Source organism: Erinaceus europaeus, chromosome 6, assembly GCF_950295315.1.
Source record: "Erinaceus europaeus chromosome 6, mEriEur2.1, whole genome shotgun sequence".
NCBI classification, from domain to species: Eukaryota; Metazoa; Chordata; class Mammalia; order Eulipotyphla; family Erinaceidae; genus Erinaceus; species Erinaceus europaeus.
Window position 1 is genome coordinate 21,987,621 of NC_080167.1, and position 15,195 is coordinate 22,002,815.

Consider the following 15,195-nt stretch of genomic DNA (forward strand, 5'->3'; position numbering starts at 1 on the left):
GAGTGGATCTCTAGTTCTCTATATATCTCACTGATAAATAAAATAAATGTATTAAATTAATAAATTAAAGGAGTAGGGGAGATAGCACAATACTCTGAAGTCCCAGATTTAATTCCCAACAACATCATAAGTCAAAGCTGAGCAGTGGTGTGGCCTCTCTGTTCTCGTTCTCTCTCTCTGTCTCTCTCTCTCTGTCTCTCTCTCTCTCTCCCCCTCTCATTAAAATGAAAAACTTAAAAATAATCTGAATGTATTTTATTTATTATTTTTGAAGACACAATGATGGCTTTGTATTCACATTATTCTGCCACATAGATTATTTTAGCTTAGTTTCCTTTTTTTTTTTTTCTGGAGTGAAGATGAGAAAAAGAGAGGGAGGCAGAAGTAGGAGAGAAACCAGCACAATACTCTACCTTTCATGGAGCTTCTTTTTTTGTACAGTTCTCCATTGTTGTGACTTTAGCCTTTAACCTAGGTACTCACTCTGGATGAATATATTGTCCTTGATAAATGTATGGGAAAAACTTTTATGGAATTTTATCACAGGAATCTGTAAGTATTGCTCTTTGCACAGATATGTGAAATTTTAATCAGGTTCTGGTAAAAGTATCAAAGTGAATTATATGTTAAATCAGACCACAGAGAGTGACAGGAGGTATGAAGAACAAGGGTGGTGGGGGTGTAGTGCACAGTGGAGGGGGTTCAGTAATGGTGAACCCCTTCTGTGGTTGTTCTGTAATGAGTAAATGAAGATTAAAATACAAACATTCAACTCTTTGGCCAAAAATCCCATAAAAGTCCCTCAGCTCACTAGCTTTTAGACTCACAAATACCTACTGTCAGCAAATATCTAGAGAAAAGATTAGTGGTGTTTTTTATTCCTTTAAATATATATCATCACCATGCTTATCACTGGGGCTTGACTCCTGCACCATGAATCCAATTATCTGCACCATGAATCCAATTACCTGCATTATTTTCTTTATTGAAATTACTAATTAAAACAGAAATAAACTGAGAAGAGAAAATGAGATAGAGAGGCAGAGAAAGAGATAAAATTGTAGCACTGTTTTATCACTCATGAAACTTCCCCCATGTAAATGGGGTGCAGGGCTTTTAACAGGGTCTTTGCCTGTCATAACATGGATATGCTACTGGCTGGCCTTTGGGTTTGTGATATCTATGTACAAAAAGTGATAGCTCTGGGAGTCAGGCAGTAGCGCAGCAGGTTAAGTGCACGTGGCGCAAGGACCAGCAGAAGGATCCCGGTTTGAGCCCCTGGCTCCCCACTTGCAGGGGAGTCGCTTCACAAGCGGTGAAGCAGGTCTACAGGTGTCTATCTTTCTCTCCCCCTCTCTGTCTTCCCCTCCTCTCTCCATTTCTCTCTGTCTTAGCCAACAAGGATGACATCAAGCACAACAATAACTACAACAATAAAACAAGGGCAACAAAAGGGAATAAATAAAAAAATATTTTTTTAAAAGTGATGGCTCAATACTGAAAAATAAATGATAGATGCCAACAAACGATTGTCAGAGGACATTTTTAGCCAGTTTGGATGTATGTATGTAATATGGATAATACTATTTCTACAATCTCCTTTTGCAATATGGCATCATTCAAGATGCTGCTACAAGTCCTGTGACTCACTAAAATTTCTGTAGTTGGTTAGTTGGTAAATAATTTAATTTCACAGAAAGACATTAAATTACAAATAAATTATTGTGAGAATAAATTAAATCTATTGCTTTAAATTGGAAGATTAAAACATATGCACATTATAAATTGTATAGCACTCTTTTAAAAAATTTATACTTATTAATTTCCTTTTGTTGCCCTTGTTGTTTTATTATTGTTATTGATGTCATTATTGTTGGATAGGACAGAGATAAATCGAGAGTGGAGGAGAAGACACAGAGAATGAGAGAAAGACACCTGCAGACCTGCTTCACCACTTGTGAAGTGACTCCCCTGCCAGTGGGGAGCCGGAGGCTCGAACCTGGCTCCTTATGCTGGTCCTTGTGCTTTGTGCCACATGTGCTTAACCTGCTGTGCTACAGCCTGACTCCCTGTATAGCACTCTTAATGAATGTTCGTTATGTTTCTTTCTTACCTATAACTTCCATATGTGTCATATATTACATGACTTAATATTTTTTAGAATATTTTAACGATGAAATTTTTTATAATTTTATAAATTATTTTTTAAATTTTATTAGTGACTTTATATTTATTTATAAAATTGTAACATAATGGGGGTATAATTCCATACCTTTCCTATCTCCAAAGTTCTGTATCCCCATTCCCTCCATTGGAAACTACAGTCGTTCTCCCAAGTTTGTGGATACGGGTTGATTATAATTTCTGTTACTAGCTGGTATTGACCCTGGTAAGTAAGCTTGTCTTGGCTGTATTTCTTACAAAACAAGTAACTGATAGTGAATATCAATACAGTATTCATAGATGTGTAACTAGAGAATGATCAAGTCAACAGAATAAACCAGCTGGGCATTCAGGGGTTTGATCCATGGTGTGTGTTACCTCAGTCCAGCAGAGGGTGTGTTAACGCTGTGTTGACACCTATATAGGCCAATTCTCTGACTACCAGTAATACCATGGACCCCATGGGGGGGGGCAGTAGGAACAATGTTCTCTGACAGAGAATTCACAGGGACCTTTGTATTATGAAAGGTTTGGCCAGTCACTGCCTAGAAACTAATTTGCATAGGAAGTCCCACCTTTTTGCACCAGGTGATGAAAAGGAGGCCTGGGGCAGCCCATCCAGATAATCTGGATCAGAGGACACTGTGCACCATGATCTGGATTCTTCTTTTCCTTGTTCTCCTCTTTCACTGCAAAGGTAAGAGCATCATATTGTGCATCCTTGTCATCTCCTCTTATAGAGATCCTTAAGAGCTCCTCTGTAGTCCAAGCTCCATCATCCATGAGTGTCTGTGTTCACAGGTTCCCTCTCCCAGCCTGTGCTGACTCAACCACCCACCTTCTCTGCATCTCCTGGATCAACAGCCAGACTCACCTGCACTCTGAGCAGTGACATAATTGTTAGTAATTACAGAATATACTGGTACCAGCAGAAACCAGGAAGTCCACCACGGTTTCTCCTGAGCTTCTATACAGACTCAAGTAAAGAACAGGGCTCTGGAGTCCCAAGTTACTTCTCTGGATCAAAAGATTCTTCAGCCAATGCAGGACTTCTGCTCATCTCGGGGGTGCAGGCTGAGGATGAGGCTGACTATTACTGTACCCTATGGCACACTAGCACTAAAACTTACACTGTGATCCAGATCTGGAGGGAAGTGAGAGTAAAACCTCTTCTGTGTCTCTGCCAGGAACCAAAGCTAACTCTGGGTGTCATCTATGTCACTTCCTCAGACACCAGTTCTTTTTCATAAGTTTGAGAATGTGCACATGCCCTCTCCTTTTCTTTAGTTAAAAAACCCTCATTTCTCTCATCTAACTCATATTTTCTCATAAATCAGTTCATTGGACTAAATGGCCCTTCAGGAAGATGATAACTGAGGAAGGAGGTAACTGAAATCACTATGTCCATCCTAGAGTTTTGATTCTTTTCAAGTTTTATTGCCACATTAATTAATTGAGAGAAATAAAGTATATGGGGAGCAAATGATGTCACACATGATAGGATATACATATTACCATGTACACCAACCTGGGTTTAAGGCCCCTGTCTCCACCTGTGGAAAAGAAGCTTCATGAGAAGTAGAACAGTGTTGCAGGTGTCTGTTCTCTTTGACTTTCTCTTCGACTCTACCTCTCTCTGTTTGCTACACTACATAAAAATTTCTGCCAGGAGGGATGATCTCATTATGAAGCCGCTGAGGTCCAGTGACAACCATATATACAGTCATTCTATGATAGTTTTTGAGCAACAGTCGAACTGTACTCCAAAGAGGATTTGTTTGTATTAATATGTGTAAGTAAGTTTCCATTTTCCCATATGTCCATAAACATTTAAAATTATATTAACCACAGAAGCGAGCAGTAAATTGTGGTGGCACTTGCAGCCAATTTGGAATGGAAGTCCTACCTATCAGAAGGTTGTGTAGAGTGCACGGTAGGACAGGAGTTAAGTGTCTCTATGTTTTGCCCACTGAAAATTTGTTAGGTCAGACACATCAGGGAGTGTCGCATTTTCTTCAATGCAAATCCATTCTTGGGGGGCTGGGCAATAGCGCAGAAGCTTATGTGTACCTGGCGTAAAAGCACAAGGACCAGCATAAGGATCCCAGTTCCAGCCCCTAGATCCCCACCTGCAGGGAAGTCACTTCACAAGCCGTGAAGCAGGTTTGTAGGTGTCTCTCTCTCTCCCCCTCTCTGTCTTTCCCTCCTCTCTCAATTTTTCTTTGTCCAACAACAACAGTAATAACAAGAGTAACAAGGGCAACATAAATGGGGAAAATGTCCTCGAGGAGCAGTGGATTTGTAGTGCAGGCACCAAGCCCCAGCGATAACCCTGGAAACAACAACAACAACAACAACAAAAATCCATTCTGGCTTCTTTTACATAATAGACATTTTCTTCCAATTACATACAGCCATAATCAGATGTTATCTGTGGCTGGAAAGGTTGCTCAGTTTAGGTGGATCAATTGTTTTAGCACAGAATGTCTTTTTTCTTGACACAGAGAAGTAAAAAAACAATGCACATATGGAGCAGGTGGTTGTCAACCTGGTTGAGAACACACATTACAATGCAGAAAACTGGGATCAAGATCACAGTCCCAATTTTCTAGGGTGAAGCTTCAAGAGTTGTGAAACAGTGGTTCAAGTGTATCTCTCTCTCTCCTGCTCCCTCTCCCCCTTCCTTCTTAACTTCACTGTCTCTATCCAAGAGAATGAATTAATTAAAAAAGAAGCATGCACATAGTTACTGATTCTAAGTGAGCTAATATATGTAGATGGTCTACTGAATGTCATAGTATTAGGTACTAATCTCTCTCTCCATATAGATGATATATATGTGTGTATATATATATATATCCGATTTATTAATTGAAATGTCTTTTTATATTTATTTATTTATTCCCTTTTGTTGCCCTTGTTGTTTTATTGTTGTAGTTATTATTGTTTTTGATGTTGTCGTTGTTGGACAGAACAGAGAGAAATGGAGAAAGCAGGGGAAGACAGAGAGGGGGAGCGAAAGATAGACACCTGCAGACCTGCTTCACCGCCTGTGAGGCGACTCCCCTGCAGGTGGGGAGATGGAGCTCGAACCATGATCCTTATGCTGGCTGGTCCTTGTGCTTTGCACCACCTTCGCTTAACCCGCTGCACTACCACCCAACTCCCAAAATGTCTATCTTTTTTGGCTCTAGTGACCACTGTAACTACATTAAGATATGATATTCTTAATTCACAAATATATGACTAACAGGAAATCTACACTTCCAAAGAACACATTACCATTATATATTAGGACTTTGTAAAGATTTTTGAGCTGGGAATACTCTGAGATGCAAGAAGCTCCTCTCTGGGAAGGACAGCTAAGTGTTAGGAGCTTTTGCCTAGCTGCATTGAGTCTCAGTAGCAATCTTTGAACCAAACATGAATGAGAGAAGACTAGTTTGATGCCATCCATAGAAGAATCTATTTCTCTAGGATGAAGGACTTGAGGGATTTGGTATTCTAAGAGGGAAAATGTCATGGCTTATCTCATAGGACAGAGAAAGTATATAATATAAGTACATTGAGATCTTCATCTTAAGTTACAAAGGTGTGAAGTCCCTGCAGCACATGCAAGACCAAGTTCCCTCCCATCATTTGACTCAAGATGTGCATGAAGTGTATAGGACAGATTCCTACCTCTTGTCCAAGGGCTTCAGTCCTGTTAGTGTACCTGAGGATGAGGGAGGAAGTCCATTTGCACAAATAATCCCTTCTCAGTGTGGATTGAGAAGCAGATATGAAAAGGCTTCAACAGCCTACCCCCATTGTGGATCAGGGTGCTCTGTGCACAATGGCCTGAAGTTCTCTGCTCCTCATCTTTCTCTCTCACAGTAAAGTTAAGGACAGAAATTAAGAAAAAAATGTTATTCTGGGGGCAGGTGGTGGTAAACTTGGTTGAGCACATACGTTACAATGCACAAGGACCTGGGTTCAAGCCCCCAGTCCCCACCTGCAAGGGTGAATCTTCACAAGTGGTGAAGCAGTGCTGCAGGTATCTCTCTGTCTCTCACTCTCTGTCTCCTCCTTTCTCTCAACTTTTGGCTGTCTCCAAAACATAAGTAAAGACAATAAAAAATATTTAGAAAGAAATAGGAATAGTATCATAAGCTGGGATTAAATCATTTTGGCTCAGGTGTCCAGTTAGTTCACTCTGTTCATTCTGATATATCTGTGTTTATAAGTTATTTCTCCCAGAATCAAGTGACTCAGGCACTCTTTTTCTCTACTTCTTTGGGAATAATCACCGAAGTAATAACATTACTTATGGGTATAGTCAGCAGAAGGCAGAAAGCCCTCCCCAGCATCTCCCTAACTACTACTCTGTCTCTTATAAGCACCAAAACTCTGAGGTTCCCTACTGTATCTCTGAATCCAAAGACACTCCATCACTACAGCATTTCTTCTTTTTTACTGGCTCCAGTCTGAGATCAGTATCAGTCTGTTATTTTCTCATAGCAATAGTTTTTCTCACAATGATTCCATAGATGAGGAAGTGGGACGAAGTCATCCACCCATTCACTCACATTCTATTACAGCTTAAGAGGCTAAAAAGTATGCATGCAAACAAACTAGTTGGTAATTTTATCATCTGTATTGCCTCAGGCCCAAGAAATATTTTGAAAGCTTTGGGAAAATAAAATCTAAAATCAAAATAATTTAGCATGACCCTGAAGTGTTATGTTGTTTTACATTAAATCTCCCTTTACACTGTCTGAACTGGAAGACACTTTGAAGAGGGTTAAACCGGGAACGGCTGCTGGCTATGATAACATCACCCCAGAACTCATTCTTCACTTGGGCCCCATGGCAAAGAAGTGGCTCACTTCATTCCTGTCCCACATCTTGGAATCTGAATCTATGCCCAAAATTTGGCGTCGTGTGAAGATAATAGCAGTTTTGAAACCAAAGAAAGACCCAACACTGGCCGCCAGCTATAGACCAATTTCTCTCCTCTCCGTGTGTTACAAACTCCTTGAGAGGCTGCTTCTGTCACGTATTTCTCCTCTTACAGAGAAATTCCTATCACCCACCCAACCTGGTTTCCGCCCAGGAAGATCTATCTGCGAACAAGCCCTGGCCCTCTCAACTTACATTGAAAATGGATTCCAGAAGAATTTAAAGACGGGTGCTGTCTTTGTTGATCTCACAGCAGCCTATGACACGGTCTGGCACCGTGGTCTCCTGGTCAAGATCTCAAGATGCCTGCCTCCATGGGTGGCCAACACTATATCGTTTCTTCTCCAAAACAGAAGATTCCGGGTGCATCTGGGCGACAAGTCTAACAGATGGAGACTTGTCTCAAGTGGCCTCCCCCAGGGCTCTGTTCTGGCTCCTACGCTATTTAATATTTACATCAATGACCTCTCAGAAACTTCTTCAAGGAAGTTCATCTACTCTGATGACATCTGCTGTGCAACTCAGGCATCCAAGTTCGACATCCTTGAGGAAACACTCACGAAAGACGTGTCTCTGGTATCTGATTACTGTAAAAAATGGCGACTAATCCCTAGCACTGCAAAAACGGTATCATCTGTTTTCCATCTACACCATGCCTCGGCCTCGCGTGAGCTTAATGTGCAGCTTGGCGATACGAGAATCCGGCATGAAGCCCAGCCAGTCTATCTTGGCGTTACTCTTGATCGCACTCTGTCATTTCACGAACATCTCACAAAAACTGCAGCAAAGGTGGGCTCGAGGAATAATATCATTGCAAGACTGGCCAGCTCCTCATGGGGCGCGAGCGCTTCCACACTACGATCATCATCTCTGGCATTATGCTATTCCACTGCAGAATACTGTGCCTCAGTATGCTTCCGTAGCCCCCATGTCCACTTGGTCGATTCCAAATTATATTCCTCCATGAGGATAATTTCTGGAACCATCCGTTCCACCCCGGTTCCATGGCTGCCAGTTCTTAGCAACATCACCCTGCCAGATATTCGTCGGGATGCGGCATCATCTAAGTTCATTTCCCACGTGTACGCTCGACCGGACCTGCCAATATACGCGGATATCTTCGCCCACCCTGTTGACGTCTCGTCACCCAATCTGGTCCCCTATGCCTACACTGAACTTCTCTGTTCCAGACTCTTAGAAACAGAGTTGGCAGTCAGCTGAGGTCAAGAACAAACACCTCATCACAGACCCCTGCAAGCGTCAACCCGGCTTTGACCTAGCACGTTATGATTGGGCCCTCCTCAATCGCTATCGAACAGGCCATGGCCGGTGCGCCGCTATGTTCCATCGCTGTGGGGCGTGAGACTACCCGAACTGCCCCTGCGGCTACAGACAGACTATGACCCACATAGTCAACGACTGCCACCTCTCCAGATTCAAAGGAGTTCTCGAAACTTGACATCATGCTCAACCTGACGCTGTTGACTGGCTATGGAAGAAGGGCAAACGCTAGAAGAAGAACATTAAATCAAACCAGTCTGTGGATTGCCCTCTTTATCTCTGTATTTCTATGTTTATCTCTTTTTCTCACATGTGGATATCCCTCTTTTAAAAAATTATTGTTCTTTTATTGTCATTAAGGTTACTGTTGACTGCAAAAGAAATTGATAACTCTCATTAGCCAGTTGTTATTATTATTTATTTCTCCCTTTCATTTTCTTATTAGATAGGAATTGAGAGGTGAAGAGAGATAGAGAGGGATAAAGAGAGATACTCACAGACCTATTTCACCAATCATGATGTTTGCCCCCTCTTCTCTTTGCAAGTGTTGAGTAGGGGCATGAACCTGGTTCTTCGTGCATGGTAATGTGTGCACTCAACTGCATGCACCACCACCCAGACCCCAAATTTTTATTAGTTATTTAATAATGGCTAACAAGTAGGGGGTATTATTTTTTTACTACAATAGTTCAGGGGCAGAAGAATGTACCAATAGTGCAAATTGTATACCAATGAGTGATTAATACTTTTGTGAAATATATAAATAATAATATTTTATTATATCCAAGATCTTTTTGTAGCGAAAAGAAGAGAGACAGAAACAGAGAAACTAGAGGGTGAGAGCGAAAGACAAATGTTTCACCAAAACTGCCTCCATTTTGATGAGGTCAGGGTTAGAATCTGGGCTATACACATGACAACAAAGGCATACTACCAGGTAAGCTACCTTGCTAGTCTTTGAGTTTTAATTTTTGAATTATTTATATTATAATTGTAACTTCCACAGAAGAAGTTTCACTGTGAGTTAAAAGCTATGCATTATTAATAGACTGCTGAATGAAAGGATCAACTGCTTGGTGAGCTGGAGAAATCAATTGTGCCCTTAAGGATCAGGTCTATGGTGTCTGATCTAAGGCCAGGGGGGAGAGCTCTAAGACTGTATTGTTATTTCTACATACCTAGTCAATGAACAGCATTCTAGCCAAGAAAATTGAGCTAGGGAACTGTGTTCACTAATGAACTCTCAGCAGCTGTATTCTCTCTTGCCTACAAAGATTTCTTTCTCCTTTCTTCCTTTCTCCTTCCTTTCTCTTTCCTTCCTCCCTCTATTTTTGTTTGTTTGTTTTCCTCTAGGGTTTTTCTTGGGATAGATGCTAGCACAAATGATCCACTACTCCTAGTGGCCATTTTTCCATTTTATTGGACAGAGCAGAGAGAAATTGAAAGGGGGGAGAGACAAAAAGGGAGAAAGACCGACTATGGCTGGAAATAAAGAGAAGCAAGTTCTATAGGATTCATTAGCTTAGTAATCTGATTCTAGGTTTTCATTCCTGGAGAGATATTTGATTACTGCTTCAATTTATGCATAACTGATTAGCTTGTTCAGCTATGTACTTCCTTGGGTCAGACTTGGCAGGTGATATGATTCTAGGAATATAAGCACTTCATCTAGATTGTCAAATTTGTTTGCAGAGTGAACCTTGGAGTCTCTGCATATGATCCTTTGTATTTCTGCATCAACAGCTATAATTTTACCTACCTTATTTTTTATTGTCCTTATTATAGCTTTTTCTCTTTCTTGATGAGTCCAGGCAATGGTTTATCTACTTGATTTATCATGTTGAGGGATCATCATTTTTCTTTGTGTCTACATCATTATTTATTCCTGTTAATTTTTATCATTTCCTTATTTCTGCTGACTATTAGATCTCTGGTTTTATTCTAGTCACTTCAGTTGTGTTGCTGGATAGTTTATTTTAATTATCTTTGTTAATGAGGGCCTGAATTGCCATGAGCTTAACTATTTCATTTTATTATTTTATTTTATGTTTGTTTCTGAGCTTAACTATTATGACTGTCTTCATTATATTTCATAGGGCCTGGTAGATGGTTCCTTCTTTTTTTAATTGTATTTTTATTTATTATTGGATAGACACAAAGAGAAATTGGGAGGGGATGGAGAAGATAGAGTGGAAAAGAGACAGAGAGACACCTGCAGCCCTGCTTCACCACTCTTGAAGTTTTCCCCCTGCAGTTGGGGACCTTTTTTATTATTGTTTGCCATATGGTTTATGTTTACTCCCGTAATTTAGGTGTTACTCAAAAACATGCTGTTTAATATTCACATTTGGGAGTATTATTTTTTTTTACTTTTTGTGAATGAGTTATAGCCTCATATCATCATGGTTAGGAGAGACACTATCTGTGGTTTCAATAGTCATATAGTTACTAAGTCCGTCTTTGATTTCCAACATATGATCAGTCCACTAGAATGTTCCATCTGGAATATGTATTCATTGTTTCTGGGATGGAACATTCTGTATAAATCTGTTAAGTTTGTTTTATCTATGGTTTCATTCAAGGACACTGTCAAATTGTCATTATATTTGTGCTGATGATCTAGCTCTTGTAGTGATCAGTAAGATCTTGAAATAGCAAAATAGCTCACTTGGACAGTATGCTGCTTTGCCAGATTCATGCCTCAGATTCAAGCCTGGACCTCACTGCTTTGAAGTAAGCTTCAAAATCTATGTTCTCTTTCTCCCTATCTTTCTCTTGACTAACTACATATCTGTCTCTTAAAAGACTCATGCTATTACTGCTGATGTCAGTTTTCCTTTCATATAAGTTACTGCTGTTCTTATGTATCTGGGTGTAACTCTGTTAGCTCTCCCTATTGGATTTATCTTATTACCCTCTTTGCTTGAAAGTATATTTTATTTGTAAGTTCCCTGGTTATTACTATATATGATTACTATTAACAGTCAATTAGTATGTATAGAATAACTAATAGGAATCCCTCAGGGCTTTTTACCATAACTTCACATCCAGAAAGAGAAGAGCTTCCTCCACAGTACTCAAGAAATTCATAGGAAAGAAATCTCAGCCTCTTGGTGGTGAGGTTAAAAATGGACAGAAACAAAAGTGCTGCGTGGAAGGGTTGAACAATACTGTTGCAGGATTCTTTTTTTTTACTCATATTGACAGCTGCTGGCATAAGCACAATAGCATGAACTTACAGCCTGCCAATCACTTATTGGGAAGTGATTTTTTTATATATATTTATTTTATTTATTTATTCCCTTTTGTTGCCCTTGTTGTTTTATTATTGTAGTTATTATTGTTGTTGTCGTTGTTGGATAGGACAGAGAGAAATGGAGAGAGGAAGGGGAAGACAGAGAGGAGGAGAGAAAGATAGACACCTGCAGACCTGCTTCACCGCCTGTGAAGCGACTCCCCTGCAGGTGGGGATCCGGGGTTCGAACCAGGATCCTTACGCCAGTCATTGTGCTTTGCGCCACCTGCGCTTAGCCCGCTGCACTACAGCCCGACTCCCAGGAAGTGATTTTGATCTAAGTATAATTTGTATGAGATACTTCAATTAAGTCCTGACTAACAGTCAAGGAATCTTCAGATTATCATGAGGAGACCACAAAAGGGAACTATATAAGTTCCCTCATAAAGGACCTGCTTGACTGATCATAGACAAAGAACAGTGAAGAGAACATTTGGGGTATTAGATGTTCTTCTGGAAATTTAATTACCATAGAGCACCAAGGTATGTGTGACATAGGCACAAGTGGTCTTCAAGGCTCATTCCTGTGAGATTTGGGAGTGATAAAAAAGTAGGACCACCACTTAATTTTTTACTCTTAGTTCACATCTGTGATATCCCCACACCCAGTGTGGTACACAGCCCTATTAAATACCCACCTGACTGCCACCCTCAGGCAAAGCAATTTGACCCAGGCATCAGTGAAGGTACAGAGGCTGATAGGTCTGATTTGCATGTATAGATTTTTCCCCTCTTGGGGAGGGATTTGTGTTGTTAAAATTCGGCGGCTCCAGCTGGCCGGGCTAGCTTCACGGGTGGGTAACAGAGCCGACCAGAGACGTACGACTGGGCAGGGAAGCTATATTTCTTTATTCAGGAACAACGATTCATAAACTAAACCAAACTAATCACCAAACAGAACTCTGCTGCCTCTTTCCTGCGGCGGCACCAAGAAGAACTCTCTCTAAGTCTGCCACTCTGGAACTCTGTCGGGGTTCCTAGAGGCGGGGCCAAGCAGGCCCGCGAAACTAACAGGACTGATCCAATTCTCTTGGCGGGGGAGAGCTAGAACAAACCAATGTAAAGCATACAACAATTCCCCCTTTTCTTTTTAACTAAATGACTACAGTATCAAGGGTGTGGGGTGAACAGAAACCTCTATCATACAGGCATTTTTTTAAAAAGGAAACTGGCACAAACATGGAGAAACATGTAAGCAAGTAACAAGAACCAGTGTGCTGCCAAGGGAAGGCCTGAGGGGGCCTTTTTTGTCTCTGTGGGCAAAACTTTATCAGCTTAAAAAAAACATTTCTTGTCTCTGGGGGGCGTACTTGCCTCGACAGGCATTTGCATGGGGGTGGGGAACGGCCTAGAGTCCCAAAGGCAGCTGGCTGCAATTTACTTACTATGAAACAAAACTTGTTATTAGCATCTAACATTTCTAATAGAGAAGGAATTTGAGACTTTTACATATCAACAACGTCTTTTTAACCTTTTGTTACACCCATTCAAGATGGAGACACACCCCTAGGTGTGCACAGGAAAGGAAACCTCAGGTATGAGAATAATTAGCATAGCCATTGTGCGATCTACCATTTCTAATAGAGAAGGTAATGGAGAGTTTTACACATCAACAAGTCAATTTAACCTTTTGTTTAGACCAACTTAGTTAAAATATATTGATTGTTAACTAATTTTTACCTCAGACTTTAAATGTAAGTTAATTTTATCTTTATGAGAATTACGTTGAAAACCTTTTTCATTTAACTTTGACTAGTAAGAATTTAGCCTTAAAGTTACTGTTTACCAAACTTTAAACATACACATAAACATGGTCATTAATACGCAAGGAGAGAAACCTTTGTTACGAAGACATGTCATTTTAAACACGAATTTAAATCTGTACTGTCTTAGTTGTTGGGGGGGTGCGTTATCCAGTGGTGGTCTCTTGGGCAGCTTCACTTCAAGGAATTGCAGGTTGCAATCTCTGTACAAATCTCTGTGTACTCCAGCTTGTCTGCCTTCAGACAGGAGCTGAGGATCTCTGCCAGGATGTCCAGTTTTGGCAAGGAGCCCAGGGGTCCGGGAGGTCCGGGATCGTTCCAGAATTCATAGCAAGAGGGCAGGTGGGCCAGCTTTGTAGAAGGCGTGTGCCTAGGTGCCCAAGGGTGGCAGCCATGATAGGCCGCCGCGACCCTGCCCCATGGCCCTGCCATGTCTGCTGCCCTGCTCGCAGTGACCCAGCAGCGTGGAAGGATCACACGTCCAGTGCCCTGCGCCACGCGGTGGAGAGCCGGCTCCTGTGGGCTGGCCTGCATGCTGGCATTGGGCTCCTGCGTGGTGGCATCGGGCTTCTGCGTGCTGGCATCGGGCTCCTGCGTGGTGGCATCGGGCTCCTGCGTGGTGGCATCGGGCTCCTGCATGCTGGCGTCAGCCTCCTGCGGGCTCCGGGGCTGCGGGCGCGGTGCGCGGGGTTGTCTGGGCGCAGCAGGCTGGCTGGCTGTTTAACCAGGTGGAAACGGCAGCTCCGCGCCTCGCCTCCCGCCCGCTGGCTATTCCCGCTGGCTGTTCTGAGTTCGCCCGAGTGAGTGGAAACCACAGAGTGGTCCAGAGATAAATGTTTCAGAAACAGCAAAACAGTCTCATGAAGAAAGAGCAGAGGCCTTTGGAGATCTCTTCACAAGCAGAAGAGAAGGCCATAGTACATAGGTAGCCAAATTGTCTTCACTTATCTGAGAGATGCGCAGGTCAGCCCCACGTGGGCGCCATTTGTTGTTAAAATTCGGTGGCTCCAGCTGGCCGGGCTAGCTTCATGGGCGGGTAACAGAGACGACCAGAGACATACAGCTGGGCAGGGAAGCTGTATTTCTTTATTCAGGAACAACGATTCATAAACTAAGACAAACTAATCACCAAACAGAACTCTGCTGCCTCTTTGCCCCGCGATGGCACCAAACACTCTCTCTAACTCTGCAACTCTGGAACTCTGTCGGGGTTCCTAGGGGTGGGGCCAAGCAGGCCCGTGAAACTAACAGGACTGATACAATTCTCTTGGCGGGGGAGAGCTAGAACAAACCAATGTAAAGCATACAACAGATTTGAAAATTATTTGCATGTATGAAAAACCCCTCATTCATTTATGAAGAAAAGAAGAGAGAGACTGGGAGAGACTTCAATTTACCTGTGAACCACAGAAGGCAGAAACCACTGATGATCTCCACCATGGCCTGGCTCCTTCTCCTCCTCATCCCCATCATTCAATACACAGGTGGCTACATGTGGGAATAGAAAAGGGACTATATAATGATTATTAGAGACATACATTCCTTTTTGGATAATAATCTCTATTTATGTGTCCCTCTCCCTTTTAGGATCTTTGGCCCAGTCTGTGCTGTCTCAGCCACCCTCAGTGTCTGGGACCCCAGGACAGAGGGTCACCACCACCTGCAATGGAAATAGTAACAACATCGGAAATTCATATGGTGCATCATGGTACCAACAACTCCCAGGAACAGAACCCAAATGTCTCATCTATG

The 15,195-nt window shown here is 41.8% G+C and overlaps 1 gene segment (V, D, J or C); it reads left to right on the forward strand.

Annotated features, from left to right (window-relative positions):
- Window positions 1-2,798: 2,798 nt before the first annotated feature.
- On the forward strand, window positions 2,799-3,413 carry LOC103127119 (immunoglobulin lambda variable 5-37-like). The segment is given in 2 exon segments: window positions 2,799-2,860; window positions 2,965-3,413. Coding segments are annotated over 2 exon segments (495 nt in total).
- Window positions 3,414-15,195: the final 11,782 nt, after the last annotated feature.